This window comes from Solanum pennellii, chromosome 10, assembly GCF_001406875.1.
Source record: "Solanum pennellii chromosome 10, SPENNV200".
NCBI lineage: Eukaryota > Viridiplantae > Streptophyta > Magnoliopsida > Solanales > Solanaceae > Solanum > Solanum pennellii.
In genome coordinates this window covers 38908853-38929602 of record NC_028646.1, presented here as the reverse complement: position 1 = coordinate 38929602, position 20750 = coordinate 38908853, and the positions used below count along the sequence as shown (strand labels likewise).

General features: G+C 34.1%; 1 protein-coding gene and 1 pseudogene across 1 annotated transcript; one reads left to right on the top strand and one right to left on the bottom strand.

The window, feature by feature from the left end:
- Positions 1-373: 373 nt before the first annotated feature.
- LOC107032255 (protein WHAT'S THIS FACTOR 1, chloroplastic) lies at positions 374-2084 on the top strand. Its single transcript, XM_015233837.2, has one exon. It carries the CDS (start codon positions 523-525, stop codon positions 1939-1941), a length of 1419 nt encoding a protein of 472 aa, XP_015089323.1. The 5' UTR covers positions 374-522; the 3' UTR covers positions 1942-2084.
- Positions 2085-2388: 304 nt separating this feature from the next.
- Positions 2389-20028, bottom strand: LOC107001243 (annotated as a pseudogene).
- Between the last annotated feature and the right edge of the window lie 722 nt (positions 20029-20750).

The window sequence follows — 20750 nt, the reverse complement described above, 5'->3', positions numbered from 1 at the left end:
TATTAATTTAGAGGTATTTAATTAGTAATGGATGGGTAGTGGATTGATTTATAAATTATACTAATAAGTTAAATTATAACAAATAGTTGAGCGCCACGTATTTTAAAAAATATATAAATAATTTTAATATAAAACCGTTAAAATAAGTGGTTAATTTTGAATCAAAAGGTGGATGACAAGGATATTTTGGATTCAATAAGTGGGTGGGAAGGATATTTTGGAGCGAAGAGATGGATGAAGAGTAATTTTATATCATTTTCAAATACTGTGTATTTTAGACCTTTTTCCGCTAATTATAATGGTATACACCAAATCTAATTATAAATGACTTAGATGGTGGAAGTAAAAATATTTTAAACGCATTTGTGATAAATTTAAAACATTTGAAAGCACGTGAATGATGATGATGTTGTTTTTAGAAAGCAAAAATTTTCCAAAATCTGACTACATCTACTCCAAGCTTGTCGTTATCTATTTATTTGGAGAGTGCACACCAACTGTTTGATCATTTAACCCCCAAACATGTCATCCCTACAAATGAGCCTCCTCTTCACTTTACCAGTAAAAATCCAATTCCAAAGAAATGATCCAGATTTCTTACGCAGAAGCAAAATTTCTATTATTTGCTCTAATCCTGGACCTCACAAATTGGTTCCAGATCGCAAGTTGGACAAACATGTTGTAAAAAACAACAATATTAGGTTCGTATACAAGCTCAAAACACTCTTACTTTCAAAACCAAAGCATTTCATGCCTATCGATGTTCTCTACAAATGCCGTGGCTATTTAACTCTTCCTAAACCTCGCTCTATTCTTTCAATGATTCAGCGTTATCCAACAATATTTGAGCTATTCACTATACCAACACCCCCTACACCCTTCAATGCCACTAAACCACTTTCTCAGCTCTGTGTTCGACTCACTCCTCCTGCTGCTGCCCTCCTTGGTAAAGAATTCCAACTCAAATCGGCTCGTTCTGATTTCCTGGCCGCTAAGTTACAGAAGCTTCTAATGCTTACCACGCACCATAGCTTATTGCTATCCAAGCTACTTCACATTGCACCTGATCTTGGTTTGCCTGTTAATTTCAGGTCTCGCCTTTGCAGTGATTACCCTCATAAGTTTCAGATTGTTGACACATCTCTTGAGCTTATTTCTTGTGATCTAGCTCTATCGAATGCTTTACCGTCTCATGAAGTTGACCATGTTTCACTTGGATTGATTGTAGATCGGCCATTAAAGTTCAAGCACTTAAAACTTAGAAGAGGACTAAATTTGAAGAGACGGCATGAAGAGTACCTTATAAAGTTTAAAGAATTACCGGATGTATGTCCTTATAAGACAAGAGTGAATGATTTCTATAAAGAGTCTATTAATGCTGAGAAGAGGGCTTGTGCAGTGGTGAGAGAAGTTTTAGGGATGATGGTTGAGAAGAGGACTTTGGTTGATCACTTAACACATTTTAGAAAGGAGTTTGGTTTGCCAAACAGATTAAGGGCTATGCTAATAAGGCACCCTGAGTTGTTTTATGTCAGTAAGAAGGGGCAGAGAGACTCCGTCTTTCTGGTAGAAGGGTACGATGATAGAGGCAAACTTTTGGAGAGGGATGAAATGCTGGTCATGAAAGATCACCTGATGGAGCTTGTTAGGAAGGGAAAGCAAATGAGAAGAGAAACAAGGAACGTTTTTGCAAACTTAGGTGATGAGAATGAGTATTTCAATCAAACGGGTGGCAATGACTACTTTGAACACTATGATGGTTTGGATAAATTGTTTGAAGTTGAAGACTTTAAATCAGGGAATGGCACAGATGATGATGGAGATTTTGATTTTGATGATGGCTCTGACAGTGATGAAAGCACCAAATTATGGGCTATACAAGATGAAACACAGTTCTGGACAACTGAGGCGCATACTGATGGCGATTTAGCACCTTGGTAGTCTTTCCATTCTGGTGACTGCTACTTGTAGTTAAAGATTGTACTTATCCTATTTGTTTTCTTAAAATTGCTACAATATTTATATATTCATAGAAAGAGTGCATATATAGTATTTCAAAAAATAAAAGAGTTGTGGTTTAAGGATTTTTCTCTCTATTGTTTTATTTTAATATATAAGCTGGTAGATTGTAAACTTTGCTACTAGATGAGAGAGGAATGTATTGTTTTCAACTTACATCTACTAGCAAAGTGTATTCTAAATATAATATTGTTTTATTATAACCATCTGCCGAGGTTATAATAATTTACTGATATTAATTTGCAAGCCACAATATCCCAAACCAAAGCTTTTCATTGATTGTGCATATACAAAAGTAAATCAATCATCAACCCATCCCTAAAAGCTAAATTCGCTGTTATCACAATGATATGTATTTACAGTCACAAGTATAAATGGTATGTGCAACACTAGTTCTGGAGCAAGATAAAAGTCAGACTTCAATCTTCCAACCAGACACTCTTTTTCCACTGCAATCATTTTATGATTTTGAAGGTTGCTCTCTGAAGCTCTTCTTACTACTCAAACCACATAGGATGGTCCTGGAGCAGAAATGTTATGAGGTCTAATATCCCTACAGCGCATGTATGTAAGAAACTGCCCAGGTAGTTCCTCTAAAAGAGCTTCAACAACTGAAATTTGCCCGCCTGCAGAATAGAGTAAACATCATATTTAGAATCAAGCTTATGAACAATCATAAAAGGGAATGGATTCATTCTAACATACAAATTATTTAAGGAAACAAAGATCAAGGAAATATTTCAACAATTGAAGATGTCTTATATGTTGAATAATGTTAAGAGGAGAAATACGTCCAAAATTGAAAATTCTTAGCATGCCCTAGATAAAATCATGGAAATACCTAACCACACCAACTGACATAACAATTATTTTACACATCAGAAGTCAATTACCCAACTACTTGTGTAATGCTAATAACGGTTTGGCATTGTCAATAAACTCAATCCATTCTCATGATGAAGACAATGCTCAGGGACAAGGATACAACATTAAGGCTTGTTAATGAGTTAATAAAACTTAATGATTTTAATGATTTTCTAAGTTTGGCAGAGTTGACCAAATAGTGTATCTACGCGATAACACGGTTAGAAATCACCTACGTGAGTATGAAGTGTAAGCCGCTTCAAAGAAGATGATTGTCAAAAGCCCATCTCTCTATACACTCATGAAATCAGGAGGTGTTCATGGCTAAAACGAATACAACCGTAAGAACCATAAATGGTAAAGGGTTAATTGTGTGACATATGGTTGTCTAGGTATACACCAAAGTTCGACGGTTCAAAGATATCGCATCTACCGATTGACCGAGTATATCCGACATATGTTCACTACGAAAAGTCCAAGGGAAAACCTACTTATCCAGATGCAATTAATTCTTGCTTGTAAAGTACACATACTTGTCCGTTTCTTTGTCTTCGAGTCATTCCCCATTCATGCGGGGGATTATTGGATTTTAAAAAGGTGCGAATGGAAAATGAAGAGTTGCGACTTTTATGAAGAGTTGTGACTTTTATGAAATGTTGCGACTTTTATGAAAAGTTGTGATTTTTATGAAAAGTTGCGACTTTTATGAAAAGTTGTGACTTTTATGGAAAGTTGTGACTTTTATGAAAGGTGACGACCTTTCTGAAAGATTGTGACTTTTCCAAAGGTTTGTGACCTTTTCGGTAAGGCACAATAAGAACCTTTTCGCACTATCCTTTGTTTTTTTATAAATTGAGGGATTTCCTCTCATTTTAAAGAGGATTTATGGACTTCTTCTTCAACTACTAAATCTAGTATTCTAAGTGTAGTTTACTGCCGTTGAGTGGTTCGCTGACACCGGAGTTTTTGGTATCTATACTCTGGTGATTGAGATCATTTTACCCTGGGAGGTCATATTCCAAATCAAACCTCGGATATTAGAGGGGAATAATTTCCTTAAGGGGACACTGTGAATTCAGTGGACTTGATCTTTTTTCTATTAAATTTTTTTCAGATTCTGGTACGTGTTTTACAAACTTTAGATTTGTGAATTAATTTCAGTTCTTTTATTCTTTTGTTCTTCACTGGTTCATTAAACTTGGTAACTTCGTGTTCTGCAAAGTTTGTTATAATCAGTAAGATTCTTTAGACACATATTAACAACAATTCTTGTTTAAGAAAAATATTTCGTATATTTTTTTAAAAAATCTGTTTCTGATTGTAGTTTCGCTACTAGTTTTAATTTTCTAGTTGTGAAAATGTTCTTAAACTTTGTTTTCTTACAAAGATGTTCAAAGTTTTGTTCTAAGTATGTTTGAAATACAAGATGAACAACAAACTTTGCTTCAAAGAACAGTGTTGTGTTATTCTCTGGTATGAGAACAGAGGGTATTGGACTTACTATGTACTTCTTGCATTGGAACAAATTGAACAATGTCTTGTGTAACTACCCTTCCTGTGGAACTCTCTAATCGATGTCCATTATCAGTATCAAGGATCTGAAAGGAAATATTTAATGTGATTTGTTATCTATATCACTACATTTTTAGTCTAGAGAACAGGTGGACATCCTGCAGTCTAATTAGAGGATTGAGTACTGTGGTAGAATTATACCTCCATCTGTGTAAAATCTGCATTGCCGACTCCTACAATAAGAAATGAAAGTGGCAGGTCTGACGCCCTCACCAGAGCATCTTTAGTTTCTAACATATCGGTAATGACACAATCCTATAAGTAGTGAATGATTAAGATCACTAAATAAAATTAAAGAAATCTGACATCTAAAACTAATCCTGCTTTCATGTAACAACCCATTTGCTTGTTTTAAGTACTATAACTTTTTTTTGATAACATACTTTTCGATAAATTTTAAAAGAGTGTTTTGAACTATTCATAATTATAATTATGAAATTAGTGGGTAATTTTAATAATTTAGTTAGTTAGTGGTTCAAGAAAATAACAATTAAATTAAGTATAAATTTAATGAATCCCATAATGTAATACAATAATTACATTCTGTCCCGACAAATTTAGTATTTACTAATAATCTCTTAAAATTGCTGTAGCGTGATACATTAGTATATTGTGATACATGGTAAATGATACACAGTAACTTAAAACTGTTAAGATTAAGGAATCCCAAGTGTAATACAATAATTACATTCTGTCCCGACAAATTTAATATTTACTAATAATCCCTTAAAATTGCTGTAGCGTGATACATTAGTATATTGTGATACATGGTAAATGATACACGGTAACTTATAACTGTTAAGATTAAAAGGGGGGAAAACGGAACATTTAAATTTGTTATCTAAATCAGCTTAAATTACGGTAACAGTTCATTAATAAGCATTAATTCAGCACGTAATTGGATAACAATTTCAAATTTTGAAAATTCAAGATTATATCATCTAGTTTGAAGAAATTTTTATGAACATCCAGTTATTAAACTTATTGACTGATACATGATAACAATTTTCAAAAACTCGTGATACATAGAAAATCATATGATACACATCAAATTCATGTATCAATGCATCGTCTAAACACTATAATACACTGAGTTGATATGTATCAGCAATCGCACTTGATGGCGCAGTTATTAAACTTATTGACTGATACATGATAACAATTTTCAAAAACTCTTGATACATAGGAAATCATATGATACACATCTAATTCATGTATCAATGCATCGACTAACACACTGTGTACTTATGTATTAAAGTTATTGTATGATACATGATAACAATTTTCAGAAATTCATGATACATATGGGATTCCTTTACTAAAATTTTTACTAATTTCAACAACAATGGTTGCTGCTTCTTTTCTCTTTTTTTGATGTATTTTGTCAACCTTTGATTTAGATGATTCGCCAAAATCTTTATTTGAATCCTTTCGAACATTCATAGGATCATGCAAAGACTTTTTTCTATTTTCTTTCCAGTTTTCATCGTCCGAATCATAAATCCTTCTATTAGTAAAAGGATCCATTAATATGATGTAATAGAACAATGAAAAAAAAAAAGAGAAAAGAAGAACGGATGATGGAGTAAGAAGAAAAAGAAACCTAGAGACGGTTGATGTAATATAGCAATGAACAAGAAGAAAAAAAGAAGAAAATAAGAACAGATGATGGATTAAGAAGAAGAAGAAGAACTATAGACGGATGATGGAGTAAGAAGAAGAAGAACCAGATGGTCCAATTTTCAGAAATTTCAAATTTTTTGAATTTTGAAATGCAAAATTTCATATTAAATGTTGTGAAACGTTTTTAATTAAAATTAATAATTCAAAAAGTGATTCAGAAGATTGAGTGTTTTAGTGGAGAAAAAATAGGCATGATATTGGGGAAGTGTGTGTTATAGGAGAGAGAAGGCTATGTATCTCTAAACTTCTACTAAAATTAAAAAAAAAAGGGAATTATGTAATATTTAAAAAAAGAAGGGAAAATTGGAGAATACTAAACTTATAGTTGTGTATTTAAGTTATATTTCCTTAAATGAATAATGAATCACTTTACTATTTTTATGGTTAGTCTTTAAATAATTAGGGTAAGAAAATTATTTGTAGAAAAAACAAAAAAGAGGCGGATGCCATGATTCGGCACCACAAGCAAAACCATTGCATTCAGGTAGTAGCTTTATTTTTGAAATCATTAAATTAAATATGTAATAAACGTGTAGTGGGAGAATAAGGAGAAATGCAGTGGTTTCGAAGCTACTGCTTCTTTTAATTAAATTACTAATTTTATTGTACGTGAGTTGTTTGAATTTGGGTCAAGCTTTAGTGAGTAATGAGAGATAATTATTTCAAGGATTATGAGTATTCACAAGGTCTTGAATTTAACTATTAATTAATGATTGAAAAGGAATTAAGGGTTGCAATTGGTCAGTGATGCTTGAGATTAGTATATAGAAATATATGTTATCGGGTATGAGGTGCTAGAATGATTATCATTCTCATGAGTTGTTTATAAGTTGTTGTAGCAATTAGAGAGGGTCATATATGTGTGTAATTGGATGGTTAGTTATAAGGATGATATGACGATTTTTATATGATTTGTGCATAAAGGTTATTACAAGCAGTGGGGTATGAACTTTATGGATACAATTATTTAATTTTCACTTGATATTATAATTAACATTTATCATTAGATATGTATTGAATTGAATACCTGGTATAAGACCAATATTTTGGAAACCTGTGATTTTAGATTCTTATTATTTTTCTTTAGTTATCATATTATAAATAATATTTTGATATTTTGAGATAAGTAATTAAATATTAAGGTATTGTACTATTTGAATTCCATTAAAGTTATGGTAATTTGAGAAATTAAGATTTAACCCTAGACTTGCAACTTGAGAAATACGAGAATGGACATATTGGTTGACATCAAAACTTAGGAAAGCGATTATAATGATATAGGTTCCTATAAAATTCTTTACTTACAAATTATGCATATATACTTGATAGATTGGAAAGGTTTGGAGGCATAGAGGAAAGAAAAAGTATTGGAGAAGTAGCTTGCTTGAATTCGATTCTTCGGTGGAGGTAGGATATGGTTTATGCTATTTGATATTAAACTCTTAATAGTGATTGATATACATTGAATGATATTGTGAAGTTCTCTATGTACTTGATTGTGTGATTGTGTGACTTGGTTGTGTGGTTTGTAATTGGTCTAAAATCCTGAGGCCGTGAGATTTATAATCTGAAAACCTCTCTATCAAAGTGATGCCTTGAATAAAGAAGGCTTGATGAAATATTATCAATAAATTGAAAGTGGTGATGATAAATGATAAATTAACAGTATGATTGGATCGGAGTGTCATGTTTCGACACGATATAATTGGATCAGAGTGTCACGTTCCAACACGGTATAATTGGATCGGAGTGTCACGTTCCGACACAGTATAATTGGATCGGAGTGTCACGTTCCGACACGGTATTCTTGTATCGGAGTCACATTCCGATACGATATTCTTGAATCGAAGTGTCACGTTCCGACACGGTATAATTGGATCGTGTGTCAGGTCCCGACACGATAATATTAAAGGAAAACATATTGAATTAACGTAATATACTCAATCTCAAAGAACTCAATTCGCTAAATGGTGTGGTTGGAGGCATGAGTCCTCATGGATATTTTGGGTTGGCCGATGATACCTACTCAGTACATGTTGTCCCGTACTAAGTCCTACTTGTGTTTTCTTTGTTTTCCGTTTATGGAGTGCAGCGAGTGTACCAATGACTTCGTATTTCCCTCAGCTCTAGCAGGTATCGGCATATCAGGTTCAATGGTGAATTATTCATTCAAGCTTGGGTTTCTCTTTGTCATTACCTGATGTCCTTATTTTTCGGACACAAATTACTTTAGTTCACTTATTTTGGTGTCTTTGATACTCTTAGACTTAGTAATTGGAGATTAGATATCCTTGTTCTGATGACTTTCAGATTTTGGGAAAACGAGCTTCCGCATTATTTTGTGATTCGTAGTTGAACAATTGATATATGTTGGGATTTGGATTCCTTGGTTCGCCCACCTAGGAAGTTAAGTGCGGGTGTTACTCACTACTCATTTTGGTTCGTGATATTTCATCCATTACTTGCCGTTATAATGAGGAGGACAAAATATTTATGCTGATTGTATTTTAGGGACTCGACAGCAATTTCTGCAGCCTTGTTAACTACATGCCCGAATAATGTGGGTCCAGAAAGAGTAAAATTCTGCAAAGCACTAGCATAAGCAGCCATAATGCCTGCAACACCTTCCACCTGTGAAAAAAAATCAGAAAAAGGAAATTATTCATCAAAATGAAGGGGAAGAAAAATGCAAATTATCGAAGGCATTGCACTGCCATGGAAAACTGAGTTGAGGTCTAAAGGTATCAGTTGTGAAGGCCATAACGGAACCACATAACTAAATACTTCTATATAAGAACCCCATGACAGTTTTCTAAGGGATATTGTTCGTTAATGAAGGAAGCTTCATGACGATAAGAAGAAGAAGAAAACCAGCTAAGAGACAGCTAAGAAGAAGAAGAAGAAGCAGTTAAGAAGAAGAAGGAAGAGTAGTATATTCTTGTGCAAAACTTGTGTTACATGTACAAAGAATGAGCTTGTATATATAGCTCTTTACTATACTAAACTACTAACAAATTTTGTAACTAACTAATTGACAAGTAGTTATAACTAACTTTATGTAAAAAGACTATTCTACCCTTTCTAAATTCTACAGCTTTCCTATATTACAACACTCCCCTTCAAGCTAGGAGGTGCAAAAATATTCAAAACCCCTAGATTGGATAACAAGTGTTCATGTTGTAGTCTAGATAACCCTTTGGTCAATACATCAGCTGGCTGTTCTTTGGTATGAATGTACTCCACTTTAATCAGTCCTTTTTGTAATTTTTCTCTTATGAAATGGCAGTCAATTTCAATATGTTTGGTTCTTTCATGGTATACTGGATTAGCAGCTATCTGAATAGCAGCCTTGCTGTCACTGTAAACTTGAACTGGTACTTGAACCTTAGTACCTACTTCTTTCAATAATCCCAGCAGCCACACCAATTCTGAAACAGTTAAAGCCAAGCTTCTATACTCAGCTTCAGCTGAGCTTCTTGACACTGTTGTTTGCTTCTTTGCCTTCCATGATATTAGTGATTTACCAATCTTAACCATATACCCTGTCACAGACTTCCTAGTGAGTGGACAAGATGCCCAATCAGCATCACAGAATGCAGTAACTTGTCCATCTGAATCACTTGCCAATAACAGTCCTTGACCAGGTTGTTTCTTTAGGTATCTGATCACCCTTAATGCAGCATCCAGATGAGACCTTTTTGGTTGCTGTAAAAATTGACTCAATGTCTGAGTACTGAATGATATATCTGGTCTTGTCATATTCAAATACAACAACTTGCCTATTATCTTCTGATATGCTGTTTGATCAATCAAAGGATCATCTGATTCTGCTTGCTTCACATGCTCATCATATAGTTTAGATGTTAGTTTGACATTGATGTCAATAGGTGTTCCTGCAGGCTTAGCTGCTGTCAATCCAACCTCAGCTATAAGTTCCAGTGTATACTTCCTTTGATGCATTAATATACCAGCTGCTGATCTGGTAAACTCAATGCCTAGAAAGTATTTTAATTCTCCTAAATCTTTCATCTTGAATGCTTGTTGTAGTGCCTTTTTTGTGTCTTCTATTAGTTTAAGACTACTGCCAGTAATTAGCATATCATCAACATAAACCAACACTAATATAGTTCCCTCTTCTGACTGATTAATAAACAAGGAATAATCATGTTGGCTTTGTTTGAACTTGAGATTGCTAAGAGCTTCAGTCAACTTTTGATTCCATTGCCTTGGAGCTTGTTTCAGACCATATAGGGACTTTGTTAGTCTACATACTTTCTCCCCCTGACCAACAAATCCCTGAGGTAGTTGCATATAAATCTTATCATCTAAATCACCTTGAAGAAAAGCATTGAATACATCCATTTGATGAATATGCCAATGCCTAGCTGCTGCAAGAGAAACAATGGTTCTGACTGTCACCATTTTAACAACAGGTGAGAAGGTCTCCTTGTAATCTATTCCTTCTTGTTGAGAATAACCTTTAGCCACTAACCTTGCTTTGAGTCTCTCTATCTCTCCTGATGAATTGTATTTAACCTTATAAATCCATCTACACCCAATAGCCTTCTTCCCCTTTGGCAGATCAGTATGCTCCCAAGTATGATTACTTTCTAGTGCTTGAATTTCATGTTGCATGGCCTCTATACATCTTTTATCTTGAACAGCTTCTAGATAAGACTCAGGTTCCTTAATAACAGAGGTGGCTGCAATATAGCTTTGGTATGTAGGAGAAAGATGAGCATAACTCATGTACTTTCCTAAAGAGTACATGACATCTTTGTTAACAGTCAAGGACACAAAATCTTTCATCCAAGTTGGTTTGAGTTTCTGTCTAGTAGACCTCCTATGAGTAGTAAGACTTGCAGACTCTTGACTCATCTCAGTATCTACCACACCACCAGTTGGAGACTGTTCTACCTCATCAACAGAAGACAAAGTATGAGTCTCATGAGACACATTATCATCATGAGACACAGTAGTAGAAGGACACCTGGGAATCACAGGACTTATACACTGTACATCACTACTTAGCATGTCTGAAATTTGCATAGGATCCACAAACACTCTTTCTTGTAATGAATGATCTATCTTTGTAAAAGGAAACACATCTTCTCTAAACACCACATCCCTACTTGTGAAGAATGATTTATCAGTTAGATCAAGTAGTATATATCCCTTTTGTAACTCTGAATAACCCATAAGTACTGCTGGTCTTGATCTAGGCATCAACTTATCATGTTCTGTTAGAAGTTTAGCAAAACACAAACATCCTAGAGTTTTGACATGAGATATTGATGGTTTACTACCATACAACCTTTCATAAGGAGTATTAAAATGTAGAACACTACTTGGTAACCTATTAATGATATATGCAGCAGCCAACAAACACTGACCCCAATATCTGATAGGAATATGAGCTTGAAGTCTCAAAGCTCTGGTAACTTCAAGTAAGTGTCTATGCTTTCTCTCAGCAACCCCATTTTGCTGAGGAGTGTATGGACATGATCTTTGATGTAAGATCCCCAATTCTGTAAATAGCTTGTGACATCCTGAGTTTACAAACTCAGTACCATTATCAGTCCTCAACACTTTAACCCTCTTTCCAAACTGAGTTTGAACATATTGCAGAAACATTCGAATGGAAACACACACAGCAGATTTATATGAGAGTAAAAATAGCCAAGTTACTCTTGAAAAATCATCCACAATTGTAAGAAAATACTTCTTGCCATCAACAGTAGGTGTATTATAAGGACCCCAAAGATCAACATGAAGTAGCTCAAAACAAGCAGTACTTTAATGCTACTATTAGGAAACACATTCCTTGTTTGTTTAGCAAATGGACATACAAGGCACTTAGAAATGCTACATGCACTTTGCTTATTCACTGAAAACATTCTTGCAAGCACTGTTGATGATACATCACCCAATCTTCTATGCCATAACACCATGTCTGTCTCCTTGTCATCATGAGCAGCAAATGCAGCCTCAACTTCCTTTTCTTGATCATTACACTGAGTAGTCAAATGCTTTATTAGCAAGTACAATCCTCCTTACCAACTTCTTTCACCTTCCCACTGTAAAGTTCCTGGAAGACACAAAAATGAGGAAAAAAGGTAACAGAACACCCTAGTTCCTTAGTAATTTGACTTACTGATAACAAGTTATACTTGAAATCAGGTATGTAAAGCACATTTGATATAACACTCCTTGTTGATAAACTACAAGACCCAATGTGAGACACCTGAGTAGTAGTACTATTAGGTAGATATATAGGCTTAGACACTTCAAGTTCATGCACAGTGTTTTTAGTCAACATATTCAAACTAGACACAATATGGTTTGTTGCACCAGTATCTATAATCCACATGTTACTGTGTTCAGAATCAAAAAATGTTTTACCTGTATTGTTTGCAGTATTACACACAGAAGTTGTAGGCTCAGACTTTTGTTGAATCATTTTTAGAATGTGATCATATTGATCCTTTGTAAATGTACATCCTTGAAGCAACTGTTGAACCTCTTTCTCTGCTGGACTCACTGTTCTATTAACACTGGGAGTCTCTGATGAAGATTGATACTGCTCAGATATATTTCCCCATCCTGGTGGAGGAACATTGGTGTTCATTCCATAAGTGAGATTTGCATGTGTTAATTGTGTCTGGATGTAGTTGTTACTGCCAGTATTACCATATGTAGGAGAAGTTCCTTGCACTTTTCTTTTGGACTTAAAATCAGGAGGATAGCCTACAATCTTGTAACAAAATTCTTTGCTGTGACCCTTACATTTGCAAAAATCACATATCAACAATGTGTTCCTTTTCAATTTCTGACTTACATTGGAGATGCTACTTGCTTTAGAATAAAGAGCAACTGACTCCAATGCAGCTGAAATACTATTAACACCACTCACTACAGCCTTTTGACTCTCATCACCAACTATCATAGCATAGGCATAGTTAATTGATGGTAAGGGGTCCATCATCAAGATTTGACTCCTTGCTTAATGATAGGAGTCATTTAAACCCATTAGAAAATGGTACAACTTCTGCCTATTCATATGAGCAACAAAACCTTTGGATATTTCAGAGTTACAACAAGGAGATGGCACCAACACCTCAAACTCATCCCACAAGCTTTTCAGCTTTGTATAATACATAGAAACAGAAACAGTACCCTACTGCAGTGAAGCAATATCTTTGTGTAGACTATAAGTTCTAGAGCCATCTACTCTATCAAATCTTTCTTTTAGATCAGTCCAAACATCAAAAGCAGTAGAAGCAAATGCAATACCACTTAGTAAACTCTTGGATACAGAATTCATTAACCATGACAAAACAATAGCATTCACTCTTTCCCATTGCCCCCACATTTCCTTACCAAACATCTCCTTTCTAGCAGTTCCATCAATCAAACCCATCTTATTTCTTCCTAGTAGAGCTATCTTAATAGATCGACTCCACAAAGTGTAATTCTCAACACCAAGCAACTGAAATGAGATAATACTCATACCACTGACATCAGTAGGATTAAGAAACAAAGGATGGTTATAATCGATACCTTGACTCTGCCCAGAACTGACTTGTGAAGAATTATATGCACCTGATCTGTTTTGACCTGAATCTGCATTTTCACCTTCAATTGCCATTTGAGATTTGAAAAACAATGATTCAACTGTAATTCAACAAGACTGGAACTTAAAGATCTTTCAACAAAACTTGTGAAACTTGTGAATCTTTGAATCAGTAACTGATTCTTTGATCCTGCGATTTCTCTAAAAAAAAAAACTGTGAATCTATGAATCAACCGTGATTCTTTGATTCTGTGGATTCTCCAGCTTCATCAGTGTTTACTGAGAAGCATATGCTCTGATACCATGTTCGTTAATGAAGGAAGCTTCATGACGATAAGAAGAAGAAGAAAACCAGCTAAGAGACAACTAAGAAGAAGAAGAAGAAGAAGCAGTTAAGAAGAAGAAGGAAGAGTAGTATATTCTTGTGCAAAACTTGTGTTACATGTACAAAGAATGAGCTTGTATATATAGCTCTTTACTATACTAAACTACTAACAAATTTTGTAACTAACTAATTGACAAGTAGTTATAACTAACTTTATGTAAAAAGACTATTCTACCCTTTCTAAATTCTACAGCTTTCCTATATTACAACACTCCCCTTCAAGCTAGGAGGTGCAAAAATATTCAAAACCCCTAGATTGGATAACAAGTGTTCATGTTGTAGTCTAGATAACCCTTTGGTCAATACATCAGCTGGCTGTTCTTTGGTATGAATGTACTCCACTTTAATCAGTCCTTTTTGTAATTTTTCTCTTATGAAATGGCAGTCAATTTCAATATGTTTGGTTCTTTCATGGTATACTGGATTAGCAGCTATCTGAATAGCAGCCTTGCTGTCACTGTAAACTTGAACTGGTACTTGAACCTTAGTACCTACTTCTTTCAATAATCCCAGCAGCCACACCAATTCTGAAACAGTTAAAGCCAAGCTTCTATACTCAGCTTCAGCTGAGCTTCTTGACACTGTTGTTTGCTTCTTTGCCTTCCATGATATTAGTGATTTACCAATCTTAACCATATACCCTGTCACAGACTTCCTAGTGAGTGGACAAGATGCCCAATCAGCATCACAGAATGCAGTAACTTGTCCATCTGAATCACTTGCCAATAACAGTCCTTGACCAGGTTGTTTCTTTAGGTATCTGATCACCCTTAATGCAGCATCCAGATGAGACCTTTTTGGTTGCTGTAAAAATTGACTCANAGATATTTTAGTCTTCAAGAAAATAATGTTCTGTATTTGCTAATTTTAAGAAGAATTTTTTTTTATCTTCTTCCCAACGACAGAAAAACTGTTTCTGGTTAAAAGCCGTTATGAAAATTTGCCAAACAATATTTTTTTTTCTAACAAAAGAAAAAACACACTTTTGATATCCCAACAGCAATGGCAACAGGCTCTTACTCATGTCTCTAATATCATTGCAAACTTCAGCAATGCTAATTGAGCAGAAACTAGAGCCACAATGTTGAAAATTGTTTTCAGTAATTTTCTTTTTAAAACAATTAGTTGCAATTTTTAGGATGATTTGAATAATAAATTTGTATATGGTTGTTTCAGTTAAGATACTCTTGGATTTTTGAATTTAAAATGATGCAGATGTTGTGTTTTAAGTTGGCTATTTAAAGCTCTTATATACTTAGTAAAATTATTGAGAGACATATTTCAATCAATAATTATACCCTTTTTTGTTGCACCATCTTTTAAGAAACCAACACACAAGCTACTCCTGCTGCCACTTTTATCCGTCATTTAAGGATTTGGCAGACACCAATTAAGAAATCAAGTAGATAACATTAACAATAATGAGTATTTGACTTGATTACCCTAACATATTCCTTAAGGGTGATTAATGACAATGTGCCTTCTTAAATTTGTAGTAAGGATGGAATTGAACAAACAATTAATGGCTTTTTAATTTATAAAATGTAAAATATTTTTGAACAAGTCTTTTTATGCCCAAGTGCAGATAAAAAGAACTGGAGAAATATAACATATAAAGTAACTCACAACAGACATTTCTAAGTAGCAGAGCTGATTACCAAATACCTCAGAGCACCCGTGCTTCCAGCTAAGTTAAAACAGTAAGATACTGTTCCACCATATGCCCTGCCACCAAAGCCACAAGTAGGAAAGCACTTGTCAGAATCATAGAAATGTATGACATCTCCAACCTCCATAATAGCCTGTAACGAATACATGACCAACTATCAGTATAACTTTTCTAGCATGACATTAATTTCTGATAGTTAGCAAATGAAACGGCTTCAAAGAAGAAGTTGGGATTCATCCAGCTGAACCCAACTTTGTTTAAGATTGAACAGTAGTTATTGTTGTTTGCATAGCCAGAACCTAGGATCTGTAATAGCTCAGAAACTTCAAGGTATATATCAAACTTAAATGTGTCTAATTTCTTATGCGAAACCAACAAAGCTCAATCACTAATATTAAATTGTTTTTTGCGTGTAACTATTGGACAAATTCGTTACTAGAGCCTAAAACATCATAAATTGCAAGGAAACCAAGAGCACACAGTAGATTACAAAAATCATAGGTCACAATATTCTATTTTTTTATGACCCACAGCTCATGAAATTCTTCAATTTCGGCTTCTGTTTTCGCTGACATATAAATAACAATCAGTTGTCCTGTTATAAGGCAATGAAATATAGGAATGTAAAGAACATGTAGTCAGTAAAGAAGAAGGTGATATCCCCTAACCCTCTGGTAAGCATTCAAACGTCCAGAAGGATCAATATAGTGCAAGGAATCAGGACTGCGAGGATCTCCATTAGAAGCTAGGCATTGCATGTTCAAATGCATCATTAAAATAGTCTTAAACCAGGCCAATTAAAATAACATGATAATATTTTATAGTGCTTTTACCAGTAAAATCCACAGCAACCATAAAGCTAAGCTCAAATCCATTAGAGATGTAGTCAAGAAAACTATAGAGCTGCTTCTCAGCATATCCTTCAACAAAAAGTTGACCTTTCAGGAGCTGAAAGAAATCAAACAGGTGTAATTATCATATAAAGGTAGCAATCAACCCCACAACCCAAAAAAAGGAACCATCAACTACTGATGAAAGTTTACCTTTTCATTACCCCGAAAACCAGATGGTGGTGAAGTGAAATTTGCAACAACTCTGCTCTTGTGCAAATTTTCAAGGTCTGCCACTGTTTTATTTTAATTTCCTGAGCAAAAACAGATGTGATAACTGAAACAAAAAGAGCTATAATAATAATATTTGTTTATAGGCTAAACAATACCCAATGAGGACCTGATTGCAACTGTTGTTAAAGTCAAAGCACTCTATAACTAACAAGAAACAGAAAGACCCACTAAGATCCAAAACTAAAAATGATAATATTAGTTTATAGGCTAAACAATACCCAATGAGGACATGATTGCAACTTTTGTTAAAGTCAAAGCACTCTATAACTAACAAGAAACAGAAAGACCCACTAAGATCCAAAACTAAAAATAAATGGCAATATAACTATGGGAAACTTTTAGTTGTAAGGAAGCCATAATGAAAATTAATAAGCCTATTAATGCACTAAGTGTTCTGTTTTGGTCATTTTCTTTCCTTAAAAAACACTGAAGATCAGATAAAAATAAGGGAAAAGGAAAAAAAATACACTTAAACTATTCGAAATAACTCATATATACTCTTAAATTTTATTTCGACTCAAAACTATCCTTCCCATTATACTATTGGGTCAAAAGTATCATTCTTATTAACAGAAGTTGTTAAATGTCACATGGATGCCACATTGCATGCCAATAAGATTTCACTGCCACGTAGACTAAATAGAAAGGGTCAAAAATACCCTAAAACTATCCGAAATAGCTCATATTTACTCTTAAAATATATTTCGGCTCAAAACTACCCTTCCCGTCAAACTATTGGATCAAAAGTACTCTTCTTATCAATAGATGTTGTTAAATGTCATGTGGATGCCACATTGCATGTCAATAAGGTTCCACTACCACATAGACTAAATCCCTAAATTCTAATTACTTCACCCTTCATTTCATTATTTCAGAAATGATATATTCACCCGTTCTCCCTCATTTCCCGGCTAGGGTTTCATACTTTTCTTCGTGGCTGGGTTTCAAAGTGGATATTCATGCTTGTAGGTTAGTAAATATTTTTTCTTATTTTATTATGCTTACGATTTCAAGCATGATAGTTAGGATTTCACAACTTTCCCCTAATTTTGCAGTCAAGGCTTCGTAGCTTTCTTGGGGAATGAGTTTCAAAGTGGATATTCATGGTTGTAGATTAGTAAATATTTTTTCTTATTTTATTACGTTACGATTTCAAAGTATGATAGTTAGAATTTCACAACTTTCCTGTCTGTAGACAATAAAATTCACGTCGAGAAAAAACAATAATCAGGAACGAAAAATTATAGCAACAATTTTCAAATGCGAGTGTTACAATGTTTATGATTCCTCTGAATTCGCCTTTTCAAATATAGATTTAAGGGTTTTAAAGCTTGATCTTGAACTTGGGATTTATCTTGATCTTAATCTCTATCTTGATCTTGGACTTGAACTTGAACTTAGAGTTGAACTTTATGTTGAACTTTATCTTGATCTTGAACTTGTACTTGAACTTTATCTTGATCTTGACTCCTATTTTAATCCAAGGGCTTCGTGCTTGATCTGAATCCGACGGTCTTGATCCTGATCGTTCTTGATTTTTATCGTTTTGAATGCTTGAATTCTTTAACTTGTAGAGAAATCTGCAGCTTTTGATCCACGAGCTTTCTCTAGTTTCTTGTTAAAATTCTTGGTCCTCTTTTCTGAATTATGAGACCCCTATTTATAGTTTTAGGATAGAGGAGTTGCGATTGGAATAGGACTTCCTTCGACCAATCAGATTTAAGTGAAATATCATATGGGCTTTATGGAGCGGGCTTTAATTAAATTCATGTTTATCTGATATAATAATCCATAATATTTATTTGTACTAATATATTTATTAATTTAATATAATTCAAATCATGTAATAAATTTATATTTAAATAAATTTTAAATGATTACATCGTCATTTCACGGTCAAGGTTTCATAACTTTCTTCGAAGCTGAGTTTCAAAGTGGATTTTTGTGGTTATAAACACAATAAAATAAGAAAAAAGTTTACTAACCTATAAACACGAATATCCACTTCAAAACTCAGCCACGAAGAAAAGTATGAAACCCTAGCCGCGAAATGAGGGAGAACGGGTAAAATCGTTTCTGGAAAATAATTAAATGAGGGGAAAATGAGTAATTAAGATTTAGGGATTTAGTCAATGTGGCACATGTGGAATTTAAAAACTTTCGCTAATAAGAAGGTCACTTTTGATCCAATAGTTTGACGGGAAGGATAGTTTTGAGCCGAAATATAGTTTAAGGGTATATATGAGCTATTTCGGATAATTTAAGGGTACTTTTGACCCTTTTCCTTTTAGTCTATGTGATAGTTGGAAATCTATTGGGGTGCCATGTGATATTCATGTGGCATCGACATGACATTTAATAATTTTCGTCAATTAGAAGGGCACTTTTGACTCAATAGTTTGACGGGAAGGGTAGTTTTGAGCCAAAATATAGTTTAAGGGTATATATGAGCTATTTCAAAAAGTTTAAGGTTATTTTTGACCCTTTTCCGTAAAAATAATACAAAAGCCAACCGAAAGAACCGTCAGTTAGAATAATACTGCACCTGGCACATGTAAAGTTAAAAATAATCAAAGGTATCAATGGTCAAAGGGTGATAGAGTGTTCTAGCAGATAATATCAACCAGAAAGAAGTTCACCTTCATTTGAAGAAAAAACTACCTTATTAACAAATTGTTGCATAGTTAGACAGACAGGCCTCCACATGGGGTTCAAGTTATTATCTAGGACTTCTGTCTTGCAAATTGAAACCGAACCACCATTTTCAACAATCCTAGATATTCTCAAGAAAGGATCCTAAAAGAACAAATATAACACAAGAAGTGAGATAGAAAATACCAAGAAGCTCCATAAAAAAAGTACAGTTTGTGTTATACATACATTTTTCGAGAATTAATCCTTGTTTTCCAGGTTGGTACTGTAAAATTTAAAATTTATTATATATAAATTTATGAAATGATTTGGATTATATCGAATTCATAAATATATTAATCCAAATAAATATTATGGATTGATATAATTGAGTTAAATATTTAAGTCCAATAAATATGAATTTAATTAAAGTCTAAATTAATTGATTTGGGCTACATTGGATGAACTTAATTTGTTAAACCCAATCCAATCTCATTCTAAAGCCCATCTTGGCGCCACGTGTGCAGATGATGTGGCATGCCAAGTCAAATAAGAAAATCAATAGAATCATGACATGTGTCAAAGATGACAAGCCCGCTCCATAAAGCCCAAATGCCATGTCACTTAAATCTGATTGGCTGAACATAATCCTATTCCAATCGCAACTCCTCTATTCTAAAACTATAAATAGGGGTCCTCATAATTAAGAAAAGGGACAGAAAGTTCTAAACAAGAAGCTAGAGAAACTCCGTGGTACAAACGCCATTTAATTCTCTACAAAGCTACAAGTTTAAGAATTCAAGCATTCAAGTTCAAGAACGATCAAGATCAAGACCACCGAATTCAAGAACAAGCTCAAAGCCCTTGAATTCAAATAAAAGTCAAGATCAAGATAAAGTTCAAGTTCAAGTTCATCATAGATTCAACAACAAGCTTTAATGCCCTTGAATTAATATTTGAAAAGGCGAATTCAGAGGAATTATAGAGATTGTAATACTCGCATTTGAAATAATAAAATTGATTGTTGCTATAATTTTCCGTTCTTGATTATTGTTTTCTCGACGCGAATTTGATTATCTACAAATTCTGGCACGCCCAGTGGGACAATTTCTACCTCGCATCTCAAATTTTCAAACGTCAAAGAATATCGAGATGACTTCCATGAACAACAACTCTCGATCAACCGCCTCTAATGTCACTAGCTCCAAGTTTTCTACTGATGTTGAAGAC

Excerpts from the sequence above, each read along its gene's own strand:
- LOC107032255 (XM_015233837.2), top strand. The coding sequence starts at position 523 with ATGTCATCCCTACAAATGAGCCTCCTCTTCACTTTACCAGTAAAAATC.